Here is a 25,577-nt window from a genome sequence, read left to right as displayed (position 1 = left end):
TGGGAGACTGTTATGATAGGAGTATGCACTTAGCTAAAAGCATCGGAGTATTTAGGGCCTCTTTTCTACACAGATACTCCCTCCCTTCGCTTCCATTTCTTCATCCCTCTCTCATTTCTCCCTCACTTAGAGAGGCCTCTTAATCACTTTACTCATCTCTTTAAGTGGGTTTTTATGGGGGGCCATCTGGACAAGGTGGTGCGTTCACGAAGGTGTACGGCTGTGTGTGATTATGAGCATGTGTGTGCGTTCATATGTGTGCTTTTTTTCAGTATGGCTTTCTTTCTAGACAGATGTTGCGCTCAACTTTCCAACACAGCTGTTGCAACAAAGGTGGAGTTGTGATCGATTCAGCCTCTAAACTGCGCAAAGTAAACCTGAGGGCTGGAATTTAAGTTTGTTCATGTATCTCTGGGGTTTTTTGAATGTAGTAGAACATCAAAATGCAGTTGTGATATTGTGTCACTTCACAACATTCCTGCCACAAAACGCTTAAAATTTTCTTCATGCTCCCTTACTCTCCTTCTGCCCATTCTGCAATGCCAGTCGCATGGACGTATCGCCCATTAGTGCCAGCTGTGATTGGTGTGTATTTTGTGTGTGTGGTTTGTGTGCAAGTGACAAAAAGAGAGATATCGCATAGTCTCGCATGCAGCTTTTCTCTCTCTCACACCCAGACTGCTGTCACCCACCCATCCCAAAAGTGAATCAGCCACCGTGGCAGCTTTGCCTGAGGCGTTGGCACAATGGACGGGGCTGGAGTTACCTCCTGTCCTGCATGATGGGTGGTGTCTGCGTGTGTGTATGGGTGGGTCTTTGAGTATCTCTGCCTCCCTGTCTCGAGGTTAAGCGTCTGCTTCCTCTCTCCACACCTGCAAGCTGAGTGTCTTTTCCTTCTGTCCATCCATTCATCCCTGTTGCTCTTTATCTCCCACTCCCCTTCCTATGCCTTCCCTCCCAGAGAGTTGAGGCCATTGTGAGGCTGAGCAGTGTTGGGTTCTGTTCTCCTGCTGCTGCCAGCTCTCCCCACGGCCCCTGCAAGACAAGGCTGTTATTGCCCCAGGGACCGCAGGCCTCAGCAGCTCTTCCTCCAAACAAATTTGCTGTAACTTTATCTGCAATTGGGCCCTGAATTGGGAGCAAATAGAGGCAGCTTTGTGAAGCTTGGGGAAGGGCGAGGGCAGCGAGTTGGGGGTTGTTGAGGAGGCAGGGGAAATGATACCGGGCTCTTTTATGTCAGGCAAAGTAGGACTCTTATCAGGAAGAGAGCCCAGACAAGGGAGCTCCTTCTAGAGGAAACTGGAGCACCTATCACCTGCTTTGCATTTAGATAAAAATTCACCCTGCTGAAATAAAAAGGGAAAAAAGCAAACACAGGTACAGAAGCAACTATTGGTGTGTGTGTGTGTGTGTGTGTGTGTGTGTGTGTGTGTGTGTGTGTGTGTGTGTGTGTGTGTGTGTGTGTGTGTGTGTGTGTGTCTGTGTATTTGCACATGTCTGGCTCACAGTTTCATACACATACACACACACACACACACACACACACACAGTGCAGAGACACCATAGCAGTCAGTGGTACACACCACTCCAGGTCTCTTTAAATTGCTCCTTTGACTCCTCTTCAAAGAACCTGTCTAACTTTTAAAAGTTTTAAAGTCAGGAGTTCGTCTTTGCCCACAGCAAGGGACAGCTTTGAAAGATATACTTTCACATTTTACTGCTCTCCTGATTTGCAAAATGAATGATAGTTGAAATATAGTGCCATGACTAACAGAGAATACCAAGTCAGAGTTTAATCACCAGAGATGAGGAGACAACAGAAAATGTGCGAGTGCTTTGTTGAGGAGTCAGAGATTTAGCGTTTGTGTTTCTCGCAGCTGATAGTGTGCAGTTGCACTATGGTGACCATAAAAATTTGTTTGTATAATTGTATTTTATTTGTTCTTAGCAAATGACTGGCTTTGACACTAGTGTTAGTGATTCAGGCTGTTTACAGTATATTTCAGTAGAACAGCATTAATTGTGCATTAGATCTTTATTTTGCCGGAGTACAGCAGGGGGCAGTCTAGCACCACTAAATGATGGTAATGTCCGGTCACAAACAGGACACAGACTCCCTCCCTCTCCCGTTCCCTCAAACTTAACAGGACTTCTAGTTGTTATCTGGCAACATTTAGTGCCAGCATGGAAATTGATGTAAGAGAGATAAAGGGGAACTCTGAAATCCAAACTTCAGTTTCACTCCACTGAGACAGAGCAGGGGGAAAGTTAGCCTGGTGTGTGGTTAATGTAAGCCAAAGTACTGAATATTACCCTCCCACAGTGCCGTGGCTCAGAGCCGTAAGGATGCGTGTTGTGTTTTGAAACAAATAATGCACAATACAGCTCTCAAGGTGCCACACTGAGTGCTTGAATAAATCATTTTGACTTCTCAATTTTGTTAACATTTTTTTAGATCTTTTTGTATTTAGAGGGTTTCCTAATATTAAGAGAAGGCATCAAACATTTTAACTGTATTGAAATTCAGCTACAGAGACTTGTCAAAATACTTTATTACATGTGTTTATTGGTATTTTAGTCAAAATAGAACTAATTATATTGCCATGTTTTTGCTTTGTTCATGTTTGTGATTGTCTATTTTAATTATATGGCTCATTTGAATTTCAGCTTATGCTCAGATGTGATGTTTGCCCAGTTCAAATATAGCCTTCATCTTAATTTGAAATGCTTTAACAGATTTGACAATGGAAAATATTATTTTACTACGTTTTTCACTTAGTTGTGAATAGTTTTGTTTTCAGGCATTTCACTGGCCTTTACTTGTTGAAGCACAACTCATTTTAAAATCAAATTAAATTTTATGATCAAAAGATTTAGTGGTTTAAAGTATATTGATAATTTACTATTCATGACTTCTTTTTATTTTTTCCACCATAGAAGAAAAAAAAAAAAACACAGTTTTTTTTAGACAGTTTATATAATCTCAGATAGCAGTTCATACAATGGGAGCCTGATGGGGAAAAAACAAGTGAAATATGCCTTTTACTTTTTGGACAAATAGTTACACATTTATTTTCCTCATTGTTCTGCTGTTTAATGGTCTCATAAATATATTATAGTTTGCATTGTTTAAATAATACAGGGACATGTCTACAGTGAATGTACATAAAGACAATCACATTAAATGTATATGGGCATTGTACATTAGCACATACTGTAGGTAATAATTTAGTAGAATTAAACAGAAAAGCATGAGTGTAACATGTTGAGGTTTTCTTCTGTGCTTCTTCACATATTCACTATGAGCCATCGTCAGCATCTGCATAATGTGACTCTGACCCCACAGAGTCATCTACACATTATTCCCATAGACTACATCTGGAGCTTCATTTAGTATTTTTCTTCCTCCTTTTCCTTTTCGATCCAGCATGTTTTCATCGTTGTGTTTTTTTTTTCTCCGCCTTTCTTTGGTTACTGACATCCACAGCAGGCTACTTCCCACTCCCTCTTCCCCAGGCGAAAAGCCTGCTATCTGGTGTAGCAAACGATGGGGGGTGGCTGTGATCGCCCAGTCCTGGTGGAAAGGTCCAGGGACTGCAGGACCCTATTACCCAGCCTGGGGCCACGGAGACGGGGCAGGGTTGGCCACTGCTGAGTCTGGGTGTCCGGTTCCTCTAGCTGCCAGTCAAAACTTTGCCCTCAGCTACTAAAACCAAATGGAGGAGGAATAAAGGGGGGATGGCAGGTTAAACAGCTTCAGGCAGGATTTTTTTTTTTTTTAAACATAAGAGGGTTTTTAAGGTTTCATACAAACATAAAGACGGCAAGGAGCAATTAATTTGTCAGTTGCGTGATGATGATACTGTGAATGATTAGAGATCCAGACACTAAATATATATACAGTACAATATATGACTACTGTAAGTTATATTTATAGCAGAATATTTGAAAGGAGCAGCGTGTGTGTCTGCTTGAAGTAAGACTGCAGTTATTTATAGCGTCTACCAGAATAGTTGTGCTTCTTTGTTTGACTGTAGTCATGTTTCTGTATCTCTATTGCACATTGTTTTATTCGTTTCGAGATTATTCCAGTGTTTATCAGAATTGCAGAACATAAAGTTTGTAAATTATGATAATTTGTAGGATGATGGCCAAATTTAGAATAGTAAAACATTTTTTAGAGCTCATGTGTTTCTGTGTATATGTGTGTGTGTATATTTGTTGTAGGAGATTTTTATCATGAAAGAAGGCAAACGCTTGTGTTTTATTATCATACAAATATGAATTTGTATACTACACATATTGATAGAGAAAAATACTATATGTGAAAAGGTGAAGCTGAGTTTTAGAGACACAAAGATTTCCTTCTAAGGGGATTTGATTGCTGCACCAAGGCTATTCAGGTTTATTTGAAGAAGAATTATCGCTGTGATCATAACGCATCTTCACTGGTCATTTCTAATGTCTAAGTCTCTTTTTGTTTTTTACTCTCAGCGAATGTTAATTTTACATGAAGTTATAGTTCAAAAGTTCAAGTCTTATAAACTTTTCAATATGAGAACTGAAAAAGTTAACAAAATGTTATTGTTTAAACATGTTGTTATTGCGAGGAGTTTAAACTGACGCGCAGATGCATGTATTTGTATGTGTGTGGGCGAAGGAAAAATTAAATACCAGCAGCATAGCGTGCGTGTGTGTTCAGTTTAGTGTCCGAATGGCTCCACTAGAGCAACAGCAGACCTGCCTGCACACTCTTGAGGGGCTGTTGAACCTCATATTCACATTAACCTTAGACTGTAAACACAATGAAGAGCTTGATTTTATCCTCTGCTCTCTTTTTTCCTCTCTCTCACACACACACACACACACACGCACATACACAAAATTAAAACAATTTAGTTGTTGCTTATTAAGCCTCCCCTCTTGTTGATGTTGATGTTCAGCCAACAGGATAGATCATTATTGGTGCACACAACAATAAATCTGCTTTATACAGTAATAGTCTCAGTTTCACCACTCTTAAAGGTTTCCAGTCATAACTGAGGAATAAACAGGGTTGCATTTCCATACAGAGAATAATTAATTTAGAATCTTTATTCATATTTGAAATAATAGATTTGGCATATTTAAATTTCATAAATGTGTAGCACTAGAAAATATTGAGCATTAGACACGGTTTGCATTTTCAGCATTTACTACTGCAGAGGTTTTACAATTATGCAAAATCTTCTGTTTTTTGTTTTGTTTTGTTTGCATCTGAGAGGTTTCATTCGCGCAAAATATCCAGTCTCTATAATCTTAACTTTTACTGCTTTAAAATGACAAGTCTCTATCATTAGCAAATTTACTTTCCCACAGATATTTCCTCCTATCCACTTCAGAAATCTGTTGTCCGAGGCTAAAGAGCCTGCCAAAAACAGAACACAGGCTTTTAGGAAAGGTTACTTTTCAGTTGGTACTTTATTTGTTTGGTGATGAGAGGGGAGGTATAGAGGTTATGGTTTTGGCAGATGGGTGCAGAGTAGGTTAGAGATGGGGCATGCAAGTCTTTTGCAGTATAAGAGAGGGTATTGGGGCTTGGAGTGACAGGGTTAGGGACTCGGGGTGTTGAGTTTGTGAGGTCATATGCCGTGGTATGGGTTTGAGTATGGAAGGGTCAGCTTTGACGTGCTGTGGCTAAAACAGTACATGACCTTAGGTTCCAGGATGATTGGCATGGAGGAAAGAGGCTCTGACGGCTTGTACTCATCTGCCTCATACTCCCCCTTCTCAGCTGAGGCCCTGAAAACTCTGTGGATCAGGGTGCTGAACCTAGGCTCCACCAGGCCTGCACCCTTGCTAATGCACAGCCCTTTTTTAAGCTTTGTTCCATGGTGGTTATGATTCTGCATATGAATGTATTTAAATATGTGTCATTTCCAGTTAGACATGGTCAGTATGCATCCGCAGAAGTTTGGTTGCTGAAGGTCAATATGGAGTCTTGAGTGTACAGTATGTGTTGCTCTCACGGTTTTGTTCTTTCTTTGCTTATGTTGACTGTTTTGTAATTTTCTTCTTATCAGCTTTTTGTCGTTGTTGTTTGGAACTTTGAACTCTATATGATACCAATGGCCCTGCTCCTGCCTTTGGCCTGGAACTACATCCTCATTGCATCGGGGAAGGATACCAGGCAAGATGTGGTAAGTAGTGCCTTTGCTTCTTGACATCTCTCCACTTCTTTCATTTCACTGAAAAAAGATTCTTTTTAGGAACCATTGTTCTATAAAGACATTGCACTCTTGTTTTATTAACTACGTTAACCACTTATACATACATTCAACAATACAGAGTATGTGTATAAAACGAATATGACTGTTATTAGTATAGATGTACAAATGAGTGACAAAGCACTACACTTTGACAAAGAACAACAAGCAGATAAACACAATGAAGTCTCGTGTGCAATGTAGCTTTTGATTAAATTGCAATTTTAAACTTTTTTTATTTAAAAAAAATTGGAATTTCATTTAAGACAAATCTAGATTTTTTTAATAACTCCATCTGCCCCTTGAGGAACTGCATTCTCAGTGCAATCTCACATTTCTCACTTTGCCTTCTCTCCGGCAAAGAAAATAATAGGCTGTCACCTTGAGCTATGTTACGCCACTTACCTGGTAGTATATTTATTTAATTCATTTATTTTTATCTCTTATACCAATTAAATGATGTCAAAGCAATGTCATGGAGAAACAGACATGTTTTAATCATGGCCAGGCACATTTGGAGAGTAGAGAGTAAAAAACAGAGAGAGAGAACTGGACTATGGACTGAGCGTGAACAATGAAGTGATTAATTTTAATAAGTGCCTTTTTCCGAGACTCAGAAATAACCAGTTAACAGACCTCAGATTTTCTTACAGTCTTTCGCCTTCCATATGTGTATATTTGTTGCTTCATAAAGATTCCTTGAGTTAGTTTGGATTGGATTTGGAACTGATATTAAATCGAGTCATTATAATTAAGTAAATCTTATTGCTGTGTGTCATTGTAATATTGCACATAAAATGGAATTTGATGTCAACTGTAAATAATTGCACAGTAATTATTTTGTATGTCTTTAGATCTAAGTGTCTCTATTCATAAGATTCTCTTTCCTCATTTAATTTATTATAATACAATAAAACAATAAAATAAGCTATAGATAACACCTCTGAGACAGATACAAGCTTACAGGCTTATTGTTGACAATCATCTGTTAGTTTTAAAATCGTTCATTGTTAAAAGTAAGAATTTAGAATTTTTTCAACTGAAAATATTTATTCATTCATACTCAAGAATGAAAGTTTTGCAATTGTTAGTAGGTTTACAGACAACATAAAATGCTTCAGAGAATGACACAGATTTAAGTTTCTTTAAGGCTTGTGTCCTTGGCCTGTAGATGGCGACATTGCTTGACAAAAAAATTGCAGACACCTTAAACAAAACCTAGTACGATGATTTGTCTCCATACCTGCTGCTTGTATTTATCCCAACTTAATATTCTTTCCCAGGGACTTCCTAATTAAAATGAGACAATAAAGGTTACATGTTCTCATATTGTGCCACTCACATGTAGATGCAAAACTGTTTTCTCCTCCGTGAAAAAGATGGTTGTATTAAGTACAATACCTGAAGAATTGGTTGAAACCTTTTGACACTGTAGATAGTCCTATACAAAATACTATGTGGTATGAGAATACAGTTCTGCTCCACTCCACAAAAATGCTCAAAGTGAAAATGCTGTCTCTCGTTACTGTCATTACTGTACTGGCACAGGATATTTAGTCTGTTTTTAATATCTAGTACTGTCTTAGTAGCATTTACTAATTTTACTTGACACTTGTTTCCATATTCAAACCAGGGCCGCATATTTTTGGAAAGCAGTATAATTAACATCTTTCCCACCAAATGTAACCAAAGGTGTTTACATTTTCTCTCTCAAGGTTGCTTCAATATCATCTTCAGAGTGTAGTTTGAATGTTTTTGCTTGAGGGACTTATCTACACGGGACACTGAGCCAGGGATACCAAGGCAAACATTTTTTCAGAGGATTTCTGCAAAGTTTAATATCTGACCTCTCAATTAAATGTCTCCACTGTTCAATATAAGCACAACCAAAAATGGCTTTAAGTAAGTGTGTGCGTACTTGTCACAGTTCAACAGTCTTTATGTGTGGGCTGTAGAGACAGTGCTGGTTGGCAAGTGAATTGTGCCGTATTTGGAGAAGTGGGTTTGGACTGGTGGTGAGATAGTTGGAGGCAAATATGCAGTGTATGAGAATAGGATAGCTGTTGCATAAATGTAGTGTAAGTGGATGTGCATGGGTATTCAAGAATACTGAACGTGTGTTATGATTGTGGCGTTCTGCTGTTGAGCGCAGTCTGTTTTACTCCAAGGTTATAATATGGACACAACAAATGCAAATACACACACAAGAATGTAGATTTATAGGTGGGAGTTACTTACTACTTTCATGTGTGGGGGGAATCACTATGTGTCTGTGTGGGGTTAAACGTTATGTTAGTATGTGTGTATTTGTATCTACTTGGGGTTTGCATGTATTTACATGAGGGTGCATGGCAAGTGCATGTAGACATTCTTTGGAACATTATATCCAGTGAAAGAGGGATTAATTGTCAAAGATTAGCATTATTAATGCTCCTTTTCCTGCCACTGTGACAGTTGTGCTGAACAGTGCAGAGCAGAATTGAGGAACACAAAGAATCCTCGTCTCTCTTTTCTCAGCCTTGCAGTCTTACGGTGAATGTGGTGAACCCTCTCTCCTTGCTCCAATATACACTCTCAGTCATGATTTTACTAACTACTGTAGAGTTGATTGGAAAACATTCCTTAAAAGCAATGTAAAGCGTAAATAAATGCATTCATTATTTTCAAACCTTTGTATTAACAAATGCGGTACACACACAAATGCACATATAGAAGCACACACTCAGACACATATATCCCTTGAGTCCTGTCCCTGTTTGTTTTTAGACAGAATTTACCAATCTGTGGCAATTCAGGGGAAAGTGGGTACGATGAGAGGGTACAGTGTCTGCTAGTATATGCTTCTTCTCCCAGTCCACTGGATTTCTCTTCGGAGTTGTTATCAAGCTGAAGTAATGGACGACTCACGGTTTCCCTCTTGCACCTGGCACTGAACAGAAAAGAATAGAAAAGAAAACAAGGGGAAAGGGCTTTCTAATTACTTTAAACAACACACCAAATGAAAGCATTGTGCTGAGCCGAGCAAGGGTCAGCATCCGGAGCTCTGCGGTTTTCCAGCAGTCTGGGTTGAGGGTAATGCTAAAGGAATCTCTGCTGAACTCACTCTGAAGAGTGAAAGAGAGAGAGGTAGGGTGGGGGCAAAAAGACAGAAACAAAAAAAGGATACACTTGAGCACAGACTTCCTAATGAACTAAAGGGCCTTGCTTCATCTGATGGGTTCAATGTGAGGACCTTCTCCGATTTTACACTGCAGATGCAGTCCACAGCCCTGTCTACAGCAAATAAAAAAACACAGTGTTCTCTGCACGCTGTAATTCACCACTCAGGGTCAGCGACTTGTGTGGTTACATGCTGCTTTGCAAACAGATCCTGGATCAGCGCTCCATAACCTCACCCTAACCTTGACCAGTACCTGCTAAGCATTCAGAGCATCCTCAGAACAGCGATTAAAGAAGGCTATGCACCAGCCAGGTCACAGACCTCCTCTCTTATCATGTAGCACTCTGACCTGTGAACCCTGACTCTTCAGTATTGTTAGCTGACCTGTGTGTCGTGCTGTAACAAGCTCACTTGAAACAAACAAAGAAGAGGACGTTTTATGCTTTTGAATAAATGCAAAGGATGATACTGTGTTTAGTTTGACATTCGAAGCTGAAGATGCCCTATTAAGGTAGGTGTAGCTGTGTCTCCTATTGTTGGGAGGTGAAGGATCAATTTAATGACATGATCCCCTCCTCTCAATCTCTGTCTTGTTTTGAACCCTGGGACAGTTTGCGGCTTAGATTCATCCCAAGCCTGCTGCAACAGAAGTAGACCAGGCTCGGTCGACCTGAGTGGAGTCAGCTCTTCTGGAAGAGAAAAGGATTGCAAGCCGCGTGTAAACATGTGTACATCTTTGCCCAGCATTCATATATCATATGATGGGGATTGGGATTAACGTGCAGGGACACATCCAGAATACCATCCTTGCTGTTCTGCTGGTCCAAAAAGGCCCTCAACAGATGTTACGAAGGTGTTAATTTCAGTGCAGGCTGTTGTAGAGGGCACATACGGAACACGGTGATGTCTCTTTCCACAGCAGGATGACGGGCAATTAGGTCTCGTCACACTAGAGAACCATCCTCTTTATCCCATGCTTTAGACCATTACATAGATTCACCCAGTAGATCCGCCAACACATTACAGAGGAGACAGCCTTAATGGCCTGAAGATACTTCACAGACATGCCCTCAAAAGCAAAATTAAGCTACTTTAAGCCCAGTGTACATTCTGAGTTAGAATACCACATAAACAAATATCAAGTTTACCCAAGCTTTAAATTAAATAATTGATTAAAGTTTTAAACTGATATTGTAATTTTGATTTTGTTTAAATCGACATCAGTCTACTTGCGCTACAGTGTGACAGCAGGATGTTGTTCGTTAGTGTGAAGAGATTCCGGTTTATTTCCAAGACAGTAATAATGTTTGACTTTATTTGAACATTGTGTCATTTCTAGAACAAGACTTCATTGCCATTTTTATCTTTTCTATTTTCTTCCTAATTTTGCATCTCAAAACTTTTCTGCCTCTCTAAACACACTCTGCCTTGACATCTGCCCTCATTAAGAGCCATGCACAACACAGGTAGAGAAAAGTAAATATTAGGAAAGCTGGAAAGAAAAGAGGAAACTCTGCCTATTATACCTCAACTCCTCCAGAAAGTCACTCCTCTACCTTTTCCCCCATAAAACCGCTACTCTGGAAAGAAAAGGAGAACAAGAAAAGGAGATGCAGTGGGAGCAGGAGACAGAAAAAGACAGAGAGGCATTCAGAGAGATGGAGCGACAGAGAGACGGAGGCAGAGGAAAGCAGCGTGGATGGCAGGCACTCCTCACTGCGGAGTCAGACATGGCAGTTGGTGACAGGTGACAAAATCAAAAGGTCATGTCACTTTTAACTGGGAGCGCATGTGCCCCGCTGATTTCCCCCGTGCCGCCCCAGCATCACCGTGCTCATCTCTGCTCCTCTCACTGCCTCTCTGTCTCTGCTAAACTGGCAGATAGGATGGCAGGCTGGCAGGCAGAAAGACAGGCGACCGGCATAGTTTGAAGCGGGACGGGAGCATCGGGAGCATCAGGAGTGCCACTGCAGAATCCTCCCAGCCTTGCTTTTCATCATGTTATCTCTTTCTCTTCCTTTCCCTCCATTTGTCTAACTCCCTTCATCACACTGAACCTTTGTAACTGTCTGTGCTATTTGCTAACAACATCGGCAGCTCAGAGTGTCTCAGTGCTTGTTGTTGTTTTGTCTATACAATACACTTACTGTTGCTGTTTGCACGTTTTTCAGTCTAAACCTTAAGCTTAAGTCTAGAGACGTGTGTGTGTGTGTGTGCTTGTGTGTCTGTGTGCAATATATTGCAAATCACACTTGTACCACCTCTAGCTATCTTTTCCACAACTTAAGAAACAAACAAAAACAAAATAAAAAAGACAAGACCATATTATCTGTCTGAGAAGGACAAACACCTTATCACTGAATTTACTGTATTTACTGACTATCTCAACGGTGCTAGTGGAGCATGTAAAACTGTGATTTCCTCTGAATAGCTGCTGAATATCTGACTAAACATACTTCCTGATTTGTCAGCAAATAAGCAATGAGAAGTGTACATTGTGTTGGCGATGCTTACATTAATATTCTGAAACACAGTCTTTTCCAATGCTCACAGATTTGGTGTTGCTTTTCATGAATATGGAGCCGGTCTTCTCACCCCCACCCCCAGCCTCCAGCTCCGGTAGCACCCCAACTTCACCCTTATCTAGCACCCTGCTGGGTGAGCCCTGGCTGGGGCAGTACAGATGGAAGGGCCCCCCTCTGAGGGCCACGGCTCTGACAGCTTGTGAAGGGCCTGTGTGGGTCAGCCAGGCTCAGCCAGCAACCCTTATCAGACGCACAGCCCTCCCCCAGTCTGCAGAAACTGTGGTGTAGGCAATATGTACACGCACACATACACATACACTCTTGGACAGTGCATACCAAGTAGGGCCTTGAGATCCCCCAGCCAGCCAGTCGGCCAAACCTCAGCAGCTGGAGAGGTTAAAACCCCCTCACGTATCAAAGAGGAAGAGCAGCAGGAGGATGGAAGGAGGGAGGGAGGAATAGAGGAATGGGAGAAAAAAGAAGTCGAAAGTATATCTTCATGTTCGCTGAGATGTCTGCCTTGGCGTCAATTCCCCCTGCGGCTGTCATTGGGAAGGTTAGGAAGGGAGGTAGAGAAACTCAGGGAGAGAAAGGGGTGATTTGAGAGGCATTGTAGAGGCCAGGTAAAGATGATGTGGCTACTAGTTCAGGTAGTAGATTTTTACTTTCCCTTTGTTCAAATGTATGTTTTTTTTTTATGGAGACAGAGTCTATCCTGTTTGACTTTTACAAAAGTAGCCTCCATACACTCAAAGTGCAGCTCTTTTTCTCCTTAAGTTGAACTATACAATATGTTTCAACACAGTCTCCTTAGTGTATGGTTCAGTGGTTGGCTTTTATTTTCCGTATTTCTGAAGCCGTTTTATCTTTGTCCGTTAATGCTGTATAAAACTTGTTTTAGTTCTTTTCATTTCGTATCACTTAGGTAAGTTGTCTTGTTCTGCAATGTAGCATAAGTTCCATAAGGTAGGATCATACTGGAAATACCGATGATGTATATACAAGATCAAAGTCGGTGTTAACATTGTTTGACTTATAAGTAAGGAGGAATTAACTGGGCATGAATTATAATTGGCCAAATTTCAAATGAAAATACGGTGCTCCGGATTCTGCACAGCTACAATTGCTGGCCTGATACCCTTAACTATAGCATTCACCAAAAGGTGTAGAAGGTCACACCATTGTTTAATTTGCACCCCTAGTGCAAATTTTTCAAGTGCTTGAAAAAGCATTAGGGGAGCTGTTGTGCTGTTTACCGTGTGGAAGAATCTCCCTGTGGAGACAAATGGAGAAAACAAAAAATCTCCTATATATTAATAAGGTGATGTTGACCTAATAGACGCTTTAAAAATGTTGAAAATCTCTGAAAACAACAGTGAATTCAATCAAACTCTGCCGCAAAGACTCACTTTACTCTTTCTCACTGTCGGGAAAACATTAGATCCAAACACTTTTTCTCTACCCTAGATGCACCATGCAGTTCAGCTGGTACAGAGCAACAGGCTGTACCAAGGCTCAACGTGGATTTGTGCTGAACTAAAGATGCAAAACGTACAGTTTTCTTCACATTGAAAAACAATAGTCACGCAACAATGCACTGAAGAATTCCACCTCTGTCATTCTGTCATCAAAGATTTAGTCCTTTACTCATATGATCCAAACCTCTACATACAGAGTATTAAAGATTTTTTTTCTGAGTAGACCGATAACACAGAATTGTTTGTCTAATTACTTTTAATGGTCAGCAGTTGATGAAGTGATTAAAGGAACAGTGAGAGAGGAAAAATCTAAGCGATGTAGTCGAGTTTGATTAGGGATCTGAATCAATGCAGAAACATAAACGTAATTCTTACGTAAACGTAAGTCGCTAAGACCAAACAGATGTATTCATACTTTGTAAGCTGTTTGAACTCTCAATGTCATTGTACTCACTTATATTATTTGTGTGTATTTTATATTATCACTATCTTTGTGTGTATTTGTGGGGCATAGTGCAATCTGTAAAAGTAGCCTGCCTCATCCCTGTATCATTTGAATAGGTCTGAATATGTTAATCCTCACCTCAGTAGATATTGAATTGACTGGAGCAGCTCTGCAGGCAATATCAGTTCTACGCGATCCTGTCGACAGCACGGCTTTGATTCTGCCGTGCTGTAATGATAGTAATTCAAACAACATGATAATGGGGGGATAAGCAGACAAATGATATCATACACCAAACAGGTCTTAGAAAGAGAGAAAGAATGAGACATGGAGAGAGGGGAGAGGGAGAGAAGGAAAGATGTTTTGAATTCATCAGCTGCACTGAGGTAATTTATATCCTCCCTTACTGAGACAGTAGCTTCAGTGTGCGCATTTAGACGTGGCAATCTTCAGGGCAGATGACATGTTCCGTGTCTTTTTATTTATTAATTTTACACAGTGTCTCATTGCAGGAAACATGACTTCTCTCTGTAACCAGAGGCAAAAGAGGGGAGAGAGCAGAGGGAGACAAACGACTCTATCATTCTCTCTGTCTCTCTAGGTCATGCTTCTCCAGCTAGCTCATGCTCATTCCCTTTGTTTAAAGTTTGGAGCGTGTGCCAGACGTGCCCTAGTAAAGCCTCCGTGTGGAGGAATCCATTATGTTTGTATTTTGGCATGGGTGAAAGGATTTAGGAGGAACCATGATGACTTCATACACAGTTATAGTTTGTTTGTTTAGAGCTATCAGAAGGCTTTCATTTTACACTATCACATCTGCATCTTTTGCCTCTGCTAAACGCAAGAATTCCCTCTCTGCTGTTTGTATAGTGTATTAGTGAATGTATAATGTATCAGTGAGAGATTGTGAAGTGTGAACAGTGAAGCTTATTTGTCTAGACGGTGATGGAGTCTCAGCAAACTGGGAATAACCAGTTGCTATACAGTTAGTTAAAACATGAGTTCTATGGATACATGCACAGCACTTTGCCCCAGTGACTCTGAGCTATTGATAGAATACACACACGCATATTGACTCTACCCTCTCAACTGCTTCTCTGAACTCCTCTTTGTTTGTGTGGGAAGCTGCATTTACATAAGAGGCTTATGTCAGCCGCCACATAGTTTTCCCCGTTTTTCCAGTGAAAAACAAAAGGACAAAAGCTATTGTCTTATTAAGTAATGACTTTTGGATTCCTTTAAAGTAGTTTGTGCTGTTCTGGAGATGGTTAGGGGGTTGTGGCGATGTCAAGGCTGGGTAAAAGTTTTTTGGGGTTTGGGGTAAGTTGACAGCTTTAGGGCTTATGAAATGGGTGTTTGTTTCTGTAAATTAGGAGCAACAATATGATCTTGTAGCTTTGATGTGTGATTGACAGAAAGAGGAAGGATATGATGCTGCACTGATCTGTGGTTTTCACTTTGAAGGAATTCAATTGCACAACTTGTGCATGTTAGCAAGAATACACAATGACTCAAGTGCAGCATCACTAAAAGCTATAGATTTAGTAAACACGATGGCCCAAGCAAATCTGGTTGGTTTTAGGCTTTTTATAAATGTCAAGCCATTTGTTTAGTTGTGTTGAGTGGTCTTAGTTGCATGTGAAGACTGCATTTTCTACTGCATTTCAGTTATGTTGTATATGCAATCAAATGTGTGTTTCTCTGGTTCTGACTGTGTGCACTTGAGTGTGTCTGTCATTCTTGCTTTGTGTTGTACAGTGTGTATCCCAGTATCTTGGGGGGCCTCAGAGCTACACTAGCTCCGGTTTTATCAGTTGTGGACCACTGAAGCACATAGTTGCTCTTCTTTGTGACTTGCGCTCTGTGTTGCCCCCCCCCATGTAACATCATTCTGCGACAGGATGTGAAACAATAGAAAGATGAATGCATAGAGATTGGGAGGTAGAGGTGAGAGATGAGTTCAAAGGTTGAAGAGGTCAAAAGAGACGAATCAGTGAAAAGCGTTTTGCTGTCTTGTTGTGCTGAATGTTATACGATTAAAATTCTCTTGTGCAAAGTGATTTGAGTGGATGAATAGACTTTAATCCTCAGCTTGTTGAAATTCAAAGCAGTATATTTGCTTACATTTCAAGATGTGTCAACACATTTGAACAACAGAATGTTTCTAAAATTAATTCTAATTCAAAACCATCCTGAAGCTCATGACATATTAGCACACACCAATCCAATAGTTTTGCTATCTGCATGCTTTCCATACTCATTAACAGACTCTTGCCAGACATACGCATAACCAATCAGCTTTAATATGCCTCTTTGACTTTTCTAATGATGTTAACCCTGTGTTATCTAATGTTTGTCTGTATTATAGCTGTTGCATAAACGTTTTTTTTCTTCTCTTTTTTCTCTTTCTTTGTTGAAACTGTCAGCAAGCTGTGGAGGACCTGCTGGAGGATGAGGAAGAGGATTTTGACAAAGATGACAAGGTAATTATGTCTGTGACAGGGTTGCACTCACACACAAACATCCACACAAACATCCACACGTACACGCATGCACACGCACACATATTCACACTGCCTCAGGAGGGGTTGACACTGCTTCATAGACCGGAAACACAAACAGACGAACGAGATGACTCCATCTTTCCCTCCCATCTTCTCCCCCGTTCGGTTGTTCTCACTGCCTGAGGCACAAACATGTGCACAAAGATTGTACAACCTTTTAACCTTTTGAAAAGTTTTCTCTGTAGGCATGTACACAGCATATTTCTCACCTTTCTTCCTTTCGGTTTGCGTTGCTTTCGTCTTTTACTGCAGTTTGGTGCACTAGCCTCAATTTTACCTTCATATAACTCTGTCAGATTTACATTACTAACATTTAGCTTTAGCCCTGCTTCCTGAGAACATGTACCCTTATAAAGTGCTTAGTTAGCTATTTAGGTTCATTCACTGCTCCTTTATGTCCCAGTAAAACAGCATCTGGGGTTGTCCAGACACTATCAGGTAACAACAGGTGGCTGCTTTACAGCCTCCGCTCGTTTACACCGTCGGAACAGCTATTCAAACAAACGCCACTGGATAGGATACAGTACCATGTCAATGTTACACTTGGGAATGGTAATTGAAATAGTACAGCTCTTTATCCTCCCACCGTGTTGTCTAATGCTTGGGGAGGCACATTCGAAATGAAAATAATTTTCTGTCTGCAGTCTGATCAGAATCAAGCAGTGTCAGACAAGGACAAAATTATTACTTTTACGTGAAGTTGAGATTTCTTACTGTGAAAACTGTAAGTACCTCATCTGAATAGTCTGGAATCTGAAAGAACCTGAGCTGATACTCAATCCCTTACAGCTACAATAAAGCAATATAAAGGTTAGTAGGCTAAGATGTGGTAATTTGCGTGGTCTGGTTTGCTAATCCTTTTTGGAAAACTGTCTTTTTGCAATGGTAATTGCAAAAACCTTTGGCCATGCAATTTGACATGTAAAAATTATTTTGCCTGAAGACAGTCTGTGTACTGAATTTATTTTGCATCTTTACCTGACTTGGCTTTGCCATTTTTAAAGCGTTTTAGGTGCACCTCTGCAACAAAAGGGTTAAACAATTTATAGTACAGATCAAAAAGTCATCCCACCAGTGAGTCAGCCATTCAAGCAATCAGTCAGCTAAGCAGTGAGTTGGGCGATGAGCACACAGAGATACATTAGCATTACATTCTGTCCCACAGTGATGCAGAGGCAAAGTTTCATGGCTGTGAAGTTCCATGGCTGAAATGTACAGGGGGCCACTGACTAAAGATATGCGCCAGGCATTTCCTACCTCCTCTCAAGGAAGAAAAATAAAAATACAGGCATTTGAAAAGCTGCAGATTATATTAAATACATTTTAGACTTTCATATTGAAATGAGGTGCAGCAGCAGCTTGTGCGGCCTCCGTCACATTTGGTGCCAAACTGATTATTCCATATAAGAAGGCCTTGCTCTCTGTGCTCACACAGGGCTGGGATGCTGGATAGCACGGTCACTACAAAGGCTACAATTTACCAACTCTGGCTTCATACATTTTAATCTATTGCTCCCCTCAAATGTTAGCATTTCATTTGAGCTGTAGGGAAGTTGAAGGGGGGGGGGGGGGGGGGGGGGGGGGGGGGTCCTTTTTTCCTACATCCCATCTGCATCTCTCATCCCTCCCACTCTCCTTTTACCCGTCTTCAGTTGTCCTTTTCCTTGCTTTTTTTTAGTTTTCTTCTGACACATTCTCACTCTCTTCCCCTTGCTTTTCCTCCAACCTGGTTAAGTGCAGAACAAATGGAGATTCAAGCTTAACAAATGTGTCTTTTACATTGAGTATGAGGTTTGGATATGAGGTACAGCTTTGAATTGTATGAGTAAGTATGAAGGACGGGTCAAAGGAGGCCTCTTTTATGGCACAGGCCTATAGGGGAGAGAAGGAAGAAGAGAGTGAGAGAGCAAGAGAGAGATTGGAGAGAGAAAAAAAGATTAATAAGTGTGCCAAGGCCTCATTTTAATTGAACTTGAAGCATATGTTGCAAGTATGTACAATCTGTCCCAGATGTTTACTCCGGCCATGTGCATGGCTCTTCCCAGTGCACCACAAGGCAGCTATTAGCTGGATAACCTTTGCTCTAGAGGCTAAATGGAGTATTACATGGCCAAAAGTAGAGCACCTGTTTTTCATTGCGTAGAGGACCCCTTGCAGGCTTTTTGCCTTGGATCACCACATGTGTTTTGAGTTAACAGAGTGTTGGGCAGACGTGAAAAGTGTCTTTCTTGTGAGCAAGCACTGATATTAGTCACTTAATCTCAATGAAAGTCCAGCATCTAGACTAATTGATGGGGACGGCTTAGTTGTTAAAGCCAAGCAGGCAGGCACATGAAGGGTGAAAGAATGTTAGACATGAACTATTTTTTTTCCTACTCCTCCACATTTTGTATTTGAGTGTGTGCTAATCTTCTGCATGGAATGTTGATTGTAAAACACAAAACACACACTCACACTCACATTCACACACATAAATTAATGTTAGCAGTATAATGACCCAATTTAAACCTCTGTTTAAAATAAAATATATTTTAAATTAGTGGCTTGGTGGTGAGTTTCAGAGGCACCTTTTGTCCTTCAAAGCAGATAAATAACTCATCCGGAACATGTTAAGTTGCTGAAACTATACCCTGAAAAACTTTTATGTTATGCATGATGGAAATGGCTGTGTATGTATGTGTGTGTGTGTATGTGTTTCTTTAGAAATTGGATTTTCATAGCATGAAATAGTTGGAAAGAAACAGCCCAGCCCCATAGCACAACCATCTTTTCAATGAGAGTCTTTTGTGTGGTGTGTTTTGGTGTAATTTAATGATGCTGAACACCAGCTACACTGTTTTATTACTAAAAATAGAATTGCACCGCAGAGTAAAGAAATCTCTTTGGATCTTTTGACATTTATTACGTTTTTTTCACCCTTGCTCCAGATCGTTATTTGCCATCTACTGTGTAACAGTGATTTTATTTCACTGATAAGTCTTGAGGCATGTAGGTGTCAACGGAAATTTGTTTTGAATAAACATCTTCCTTAATACTATCTGCTATTAACTATAATGTAATAGGCCTTTATTACTGTATGGAAGGTGTTATGACAGGACAGCTATACAGTTTTCACAATACCAGGACCCTGAACCTGGTTCAAATTTAAAGCAGCACTTATCAAGGGCATTGGTCACTCCTTTGATTTTCAGATAAGAAATGTGTTAATATGTGCCTTGGTCTCTCAGATGATGTGGACCTATTCAGCATGTTTTTAGTGAATCGTAAGGTAATATTGTTTTACTTAAGTAGCATGGGATACCAGAAACATTTGTACATCTCACTCTTTGAAATTTATAGGCTACTGGTTGCACCAGCTATAATGTGTAATCTAACCTGTGTATTGTCTCCTCTCACCTGTGGGCTCCCTGTCCACAGCTGGCATGAGGCAATCACCTTTAGGCTGTGCATGGGTGCAAGTGTTTGTTCGTGTAAATGTGTTTACTGGAAAAAGGGAGAGAGAGAGACAGTGAGACAGACTGAAGGAGTGAGGAGATTACCCTCACATGGTTGACTGGTCACTGAAGCGCTCGTGCTCTGCTCAGCTAGACTCCACTAGCCTCAGGAGGACCTGACACAGATAAGATACACACTGCAATCATGTTCTGCTCACAGATTTTCTACCCGGTGCACTCCCTCTCTCCTTCACTCTCAGTATCTGTCTATCTACATCTCACTTGCAAACATGTACAGAAACACACATGCACCTGCAAAAGAAACAAATGCAAAAAAAATCTTGTTCTTTCTCATTTCTCCTTCCCTCCTTTATGTGCAGAGCTTATAGTAAATAGAAACTTGACATTATTTATTAGCTTCAACACACTGATCTGTGACATATTTTTTTTGTCTCATTTTTGATCCAATTCTTAAACACATAACATATGAACCATTGATTAATCCTATTTTATGCAGTTTGGAGGTCAAACAGTAAAATGTGGATTATTTTTCAGCATTGTTTCTGACTCTTGTAGGCATAAGCTTATACAAATTATTCCATATGGGATTATAAGCAGTTTTGAAGGATTTCTAATAGCTTTCTGTAATGTACTATTGTGGAAATTCCCATGCAACCATTGATCCAAAAGGGTTTTAACAAGTTGAAATAATGTCCGTTTTTTTGAGTGCTACCCTATAAAACATCTACTCTTTTGTTTGTGGCTATAAGACAGAGCATATATGATCCTGTGTTCCTCATCTGTGCTACAGCAACATTATCTCTATCAGTCTCAACATTATCTCTATCAGTCTCATCTGTAGTGCTGAGACAGCTGTTATACTCTGCTGCTTTCCCTGTAGGCATGACTCAGGCACATACATGAACACACACACACACACACACACACACACACACACACAATCCTACATGCTTGTATTTTCCAGTGGTGCGCTGGCAAATATCTAACTCCTGGCGAAAGACTAGTATCAGCACACATATCCAGTTTTTGCCTTGCAGGCCAAATAGCTTTTTTAGCTGCTGATTTCAACATGCTGGGTGTATCTGTTTTGCATTTTGCATCTCGGTCCCTTGTCTTTCTCTCCCCATCTTTCTCTCACCTTATGTTACTTCTTCCATATACCATTAATCAGACGCCTCTCCTCCTTGTAATGCTATATAAAACACATTCTTTGTCTCATGGTTAAAAACTGTTCTGATTTATATCCAGATACCATACAGTATGCAGCACCCTCCCAAGCCACAGTAATACTCTCTCAGTCCCAGTCACGGCACTGCACTGATTGCTCAGATATCAACACATACATAATAATAATGGAATTGGACTAAAGAGAGCAATGAGAATTATATCAATGCTTTGGGAAAAAAAGTGTTTTGGGAAGGATATATAGCTTGTGATGCAGTGGGGTTGTCCTCAGGTATCGGGGGGTTCAGCTGCTTAGGCAGAGTGAGCATGGGGATAAGAAAAAAGTTTGAATGTCTCTGTTCGTTTCTTTTTGCCGTCTGTAAGAAATGAAAAGCATCACTTGTTAAAGATCCTTTTGACTTTTTTGCTTCATTTTTCTTCTCATCTAACTGTCTGTCTTTTTCCCATTGTGTAGCAGAGACACTAGCAGCAAATGCATTTTAATCATGTTTGGCTAATAGAGGGTGGAATGAAAACAAAAAGGAGGGTGAAAGAGGCATGCAGTTGCATTGTCTGTCTATGCAAAGAAGACTGCATTATTTGTTTGTTTTTCCTCTTTGTTGCACACATCAGGTGGATCATCGCTCACTATCTCAATTCCCAGAGATGCACATCTCTTGCTCTTTATTCTGCTTTCTTTTATTTCTCCTTCGTTCTCTGACTCTCTGCTTTTTTCTTAACAAACTTTCTTTAACTCTGGCCATTTATTTAAATGTATATACAGTATAATATATATATATATATATATATATATATATATATATATATATATATATATATATATATATATATATATATATATATATATATATATATATATATTTTACCTTTCTTGTAGTTTTGGACAGCATACCTAGGTCACCAGAGTTTTCAGTATACTCACTGTAATTGTAGAGAATATAGACATGGGTGCCGTTCTGGATATGACAAGCTCTACTTTGATGCTTAATCAAATTTGAGAAAAGGCAAAAAAAAAAAAAAAGTATGACTCCTCTTTGCATTGTCTAAAACAGTTTTCTGTGTGTTTACAGTCCCTGCAGTGCGTTTAGCGAAAAAAGCGTTATTCTCACCAAAAAGCTGTTCATATTGGCCATCAAAGCTCCTGGTTGTAAAACGTGCACATTTTTTTCTTTAACCCTTTCACCTGAATTTCTCTGGGTTGTAAAGACAAAATCTCACTGTAATCTATCCACAAGGACCCTAAACCAGGCCCCTGGGAGGAGAGCTGTGATAAAAACCATATCCTCGAGGATATGTTGGCTTCCTGGCACTTTGAGTGGATACGTACAATGGTGGTAAGTGGGCATGTGTGTGCCTCTGGCCGTGACTCCTGATGATGTGTGTCGCTGTCTTCCGGTTTCCTATTTAGTTCATCGTCTGTCCAGCAGCCTTTGTCTGCCGTCCTGTGGGGGTTTGTGTAGCATATCTGTCCCCTGTCTCCGTCTCAATTAACACCCATGCACTGCACGTTTGGCCCTCAACCCAATCCCACCTTGAGGCCTCTGCCTCTGCCTGCTCTTTAAGGTGATGGGGAAACTAATGGGGCTTCAGCATGGAAGACTGCTCCCGTGTTTTTTGTGCAACTTCACTGTATCACTGTAGGCCTGGTACACAGCAATGGGACAGGTGTCAATTGAGGCGCAGCTGTGTGTTATTTATGTTACTGGTGAAACTTTTGGCTTTGGACTACTGACGGATGACACTGGGAGTGATTTAAGTGTATTTATACATTGTTTGATACAATCTGTGTATTGACACGTGCCTTAAGAAAATAAAATGTTTTTAACAAAACAGTAATTATATTAATTTCACAAATGATTGTTTTTATGCCTAGTCATTCATAATAAGCATCTGACAAACGCATTTTCTAATACGTTTTTCAGCCCTGAGTGTGTGTATATGTGTGTGCGTGTTCGTGTGGTTGTAGGAGGTAAGGTGTTTTGAATATGCTTGTGAGTGGTTTTTCTTAAAAGTTGCTAGAGTAACAGCAAAACTATTTCATAATGCTGAAGCAAATCCCAATGCTCATTATCCCTAATGCAACAATGTCAGCCCCCCTCAAATGTTATTGTTCTGAATCACATACACACAAGCGGCTGAACCAACTAAACTTTTTGACTGATGAACTATGCATCAAAGGATTACAATGAGCACTCGTTGCACTGTAGGTGAGGAGTTCTTGTGTGTTCTTATCCACCCAAAGTAACTCTCTTCAAGACTCTTACCGAATAGGATGTTGAAGATGGCACACACTCAGCCCTCCCAGTCTCTCATTGGACAGAATGTGGAGCACAACACTTGACAGCAGTGTTGTCTGAATTTGAAAGTCAGACATGTAAGAAGGCAGCCGCCACCTTTTCTTTTAACAAGAGTCATAAATCTGTAATGAGCACAGAGAGGATGCATATTTGATTTGCTTTTTTGAAGATGTGATCCCTTCACTTCATAGCAATGCACTCTCGCTCTGTGGGTTTTTTCCTCCAAAACAAAGTTTAAAACAGTGGATGTTACAGCTGTTTCTATTGCCTGTGCCTCTCTATACATGAATATGTAATTAAAGGTATGCCAAAGTTAGAAAGTTTTACAGACCTTGGAGATCACTAAGATTTAATTTAACTAGAGCAAAAGCAATATATGACTTTAATTAATGTAAACGTTTAAATATTGTCAAAAAAGATAATTAGAGAAGAGCTGTGGACGCATTTTCCACCACGCAAAATCAAAACATCCGCATGTCTTAACATTTATTCCTTTTCTAATTTTTGTTCCTTATCTAAAGATGCAAAAGCACATTTGTACTGTCATCTTGCTGTATATCCAAAACAAATTAATCCAGAATTTAGATTGTGCACTAGCATAGTTTAAAGCCATCTCATACAGACTTACTAAGAAAGACAGACTGACAGACAGATGGGGAGATGGGGTGGAGCTGCTAAACCAGGCCAACAGAGGACAAGAGTAATGTTGTCCCATTCATCACACACTGCCAGGCTGGATCCTGGGAAGGACAGTGGAAGGAGAACACAGGAGCAGGGGACCAGAGGTGACGCAAGATGAGGGAGAATCGGGCGCGCTGGTGGTGCAGGGTGGGTGGGGCTCGGGTAGTGTTTTGCGGGAGGTGAGGAAGAGGAAGTGTTCAAGCGCAGAAGTTGTGGGGTGGTAGTCATTTATGTGTGTGTGCAACCGACCTTGAGCCTGATGGAGTGGCTGGTGTGGAGGAGGTGATGAGAGGCCCCAAGGGGAGATGGGTAAAGATGATCAGTGCCAAACAACCTCCTGCCACCCAAACACATTGAGACACACGCACTCAGAACAGCAGAAACCTTTATTTTTAGGGTAGGAAGCAGAGGTCAAACTAAAATTAAAATTGCACAACCACCTCTTTCTTTTATTCCCTCTTTCTCTCTTTCTTTTTTATCTCTCTTTTACATATGTGTATATTTATCCTCACTATGGGACCAGGCTGATTGAAGAGACTAATTGCTACTATAGAGCATAATGTCTGTCTGTCCCACCTACAGGAGACAGTCTTAACTGGAGTTTAGCAATGTGGCCCTTGGATATTCTCACAGAAAACTGTGTACATCATATACACATTTACGCGCTTCTCTCACATTCACCATCCGTGCCTATGGGAGTGGGGCGGCCCTTAACATTTTACTTGTGTGTGTGTGTGAGCTCCTTGATGAGGGCCATGCAAACGTGCAGCACATCTGAACATCCTAGTTAAACAGAGATTTATGCATTTATGATAAAAAGAGAGGGAGGGAAATAGAGATGTATTCCCCACATTTGCTCACGGATTAGTTGTTGTATGGGATAAATTATTTAATAAAACTACAGCCTCAAAAAAAAGGAACATCTGCCTCGTTCATGTGGCGCTGGCAAGGTGCCAGGTAGCATGGTGGTGTCTGAGACCAGTCGTAGGGCCTTTGTTTCGTGTTGTTGTCGTTTCCTGACAGAAGGGACACATTCTTCTAGGCCACTGGGTCCCCATTTTCTTTTTTTCCCCTGTGGGGCCTTGCTTAACTCTCAATAAGGGACTCATTGCTCCCTAGTGGAATTGGTAGTACTTGGAATAGACACTAATGAAACTTTTTTTTTTTTATTTAAGGGCAGTTTTTGACTTATTTAATATGCCTCTGTATAAGCACCTTAACTGTTAAAATGTCAAAATGAGACATAATAATTTTTTACTTTTTGTCTAAAAGTTTCCTGATTAAAAAAAAAAGCTTAGAAAATCCTAACTTTAGTTTTAAACTAGTGCATAGATCTAACTCACAGTGCTGTTTATTTTTTTTTTGTTTGCTCAAAAGCCAATCTGAACACTTCTATTTTTAACTTTCAATAACACTTGAATTAATTATTATTGTCAATATGTCAAAAATCAGCACAGAAAAATATTTTCTATGTGGGTACCAAATCGCAATTTTTTTTTCTGGGACAAATAGCAACATATCTACTTTAAATATACAGAATCT

The 25,577-nt window shown here is 40.2% G+C and overlaps 1 protein-coding gene across 12 annotated transcripts in view; it reads left to right on the top strand.

The window, feature by feature from the left end:
* mctp1a (multiple C2 domains, transmembrane 1a) overlaps positions 1–25,577 on the top strand; it is a 129,979-nt gene that overhangs the window by 88,749 nt on the left and 15,653 nt on the right. For 6 of the 12 annotated variants that reach the window (XM_067520727.1, XM_067520728.1, XM_067520719.1 and 3 more), the window contains 3 exons: positions 6,063–6,179; positions 16,280–16,336; positions 22,293–22,391. In XM_067520727.1, the coding sequence (XP_067376828.1) occupies positions 6,063–6,179; positions 16,280–16,336; positions 22,293–22,391 (273 nt within the window). The remainder of the gene's footprint in view (positions 1–6,062; positions 6,180–16,279; positions 16,337–22,292; positions 22,392–25,577) is intronic. The other 6 variants (XM_067520724.1, XM_067520720.1, XM_067520721.1 and 3 more) reach the window with 5 other exon arrangements.

Source organism: Channa argus, chromosome 11, assembly GCF_033026475.1.
Source record: "Channa argus isolate prfri chromosome 11, Channa argus male v1.0, whole genome shotgun sequence".
Lineage (NCBI taxonomy): Eukaryota > Metazoa > Chordata > Actinopteri > Anabantiformes > Channidae > Channa > Channa argus.
This window is presented reverse-complemented; position numbering and strand designations above follow the sequence as displayed.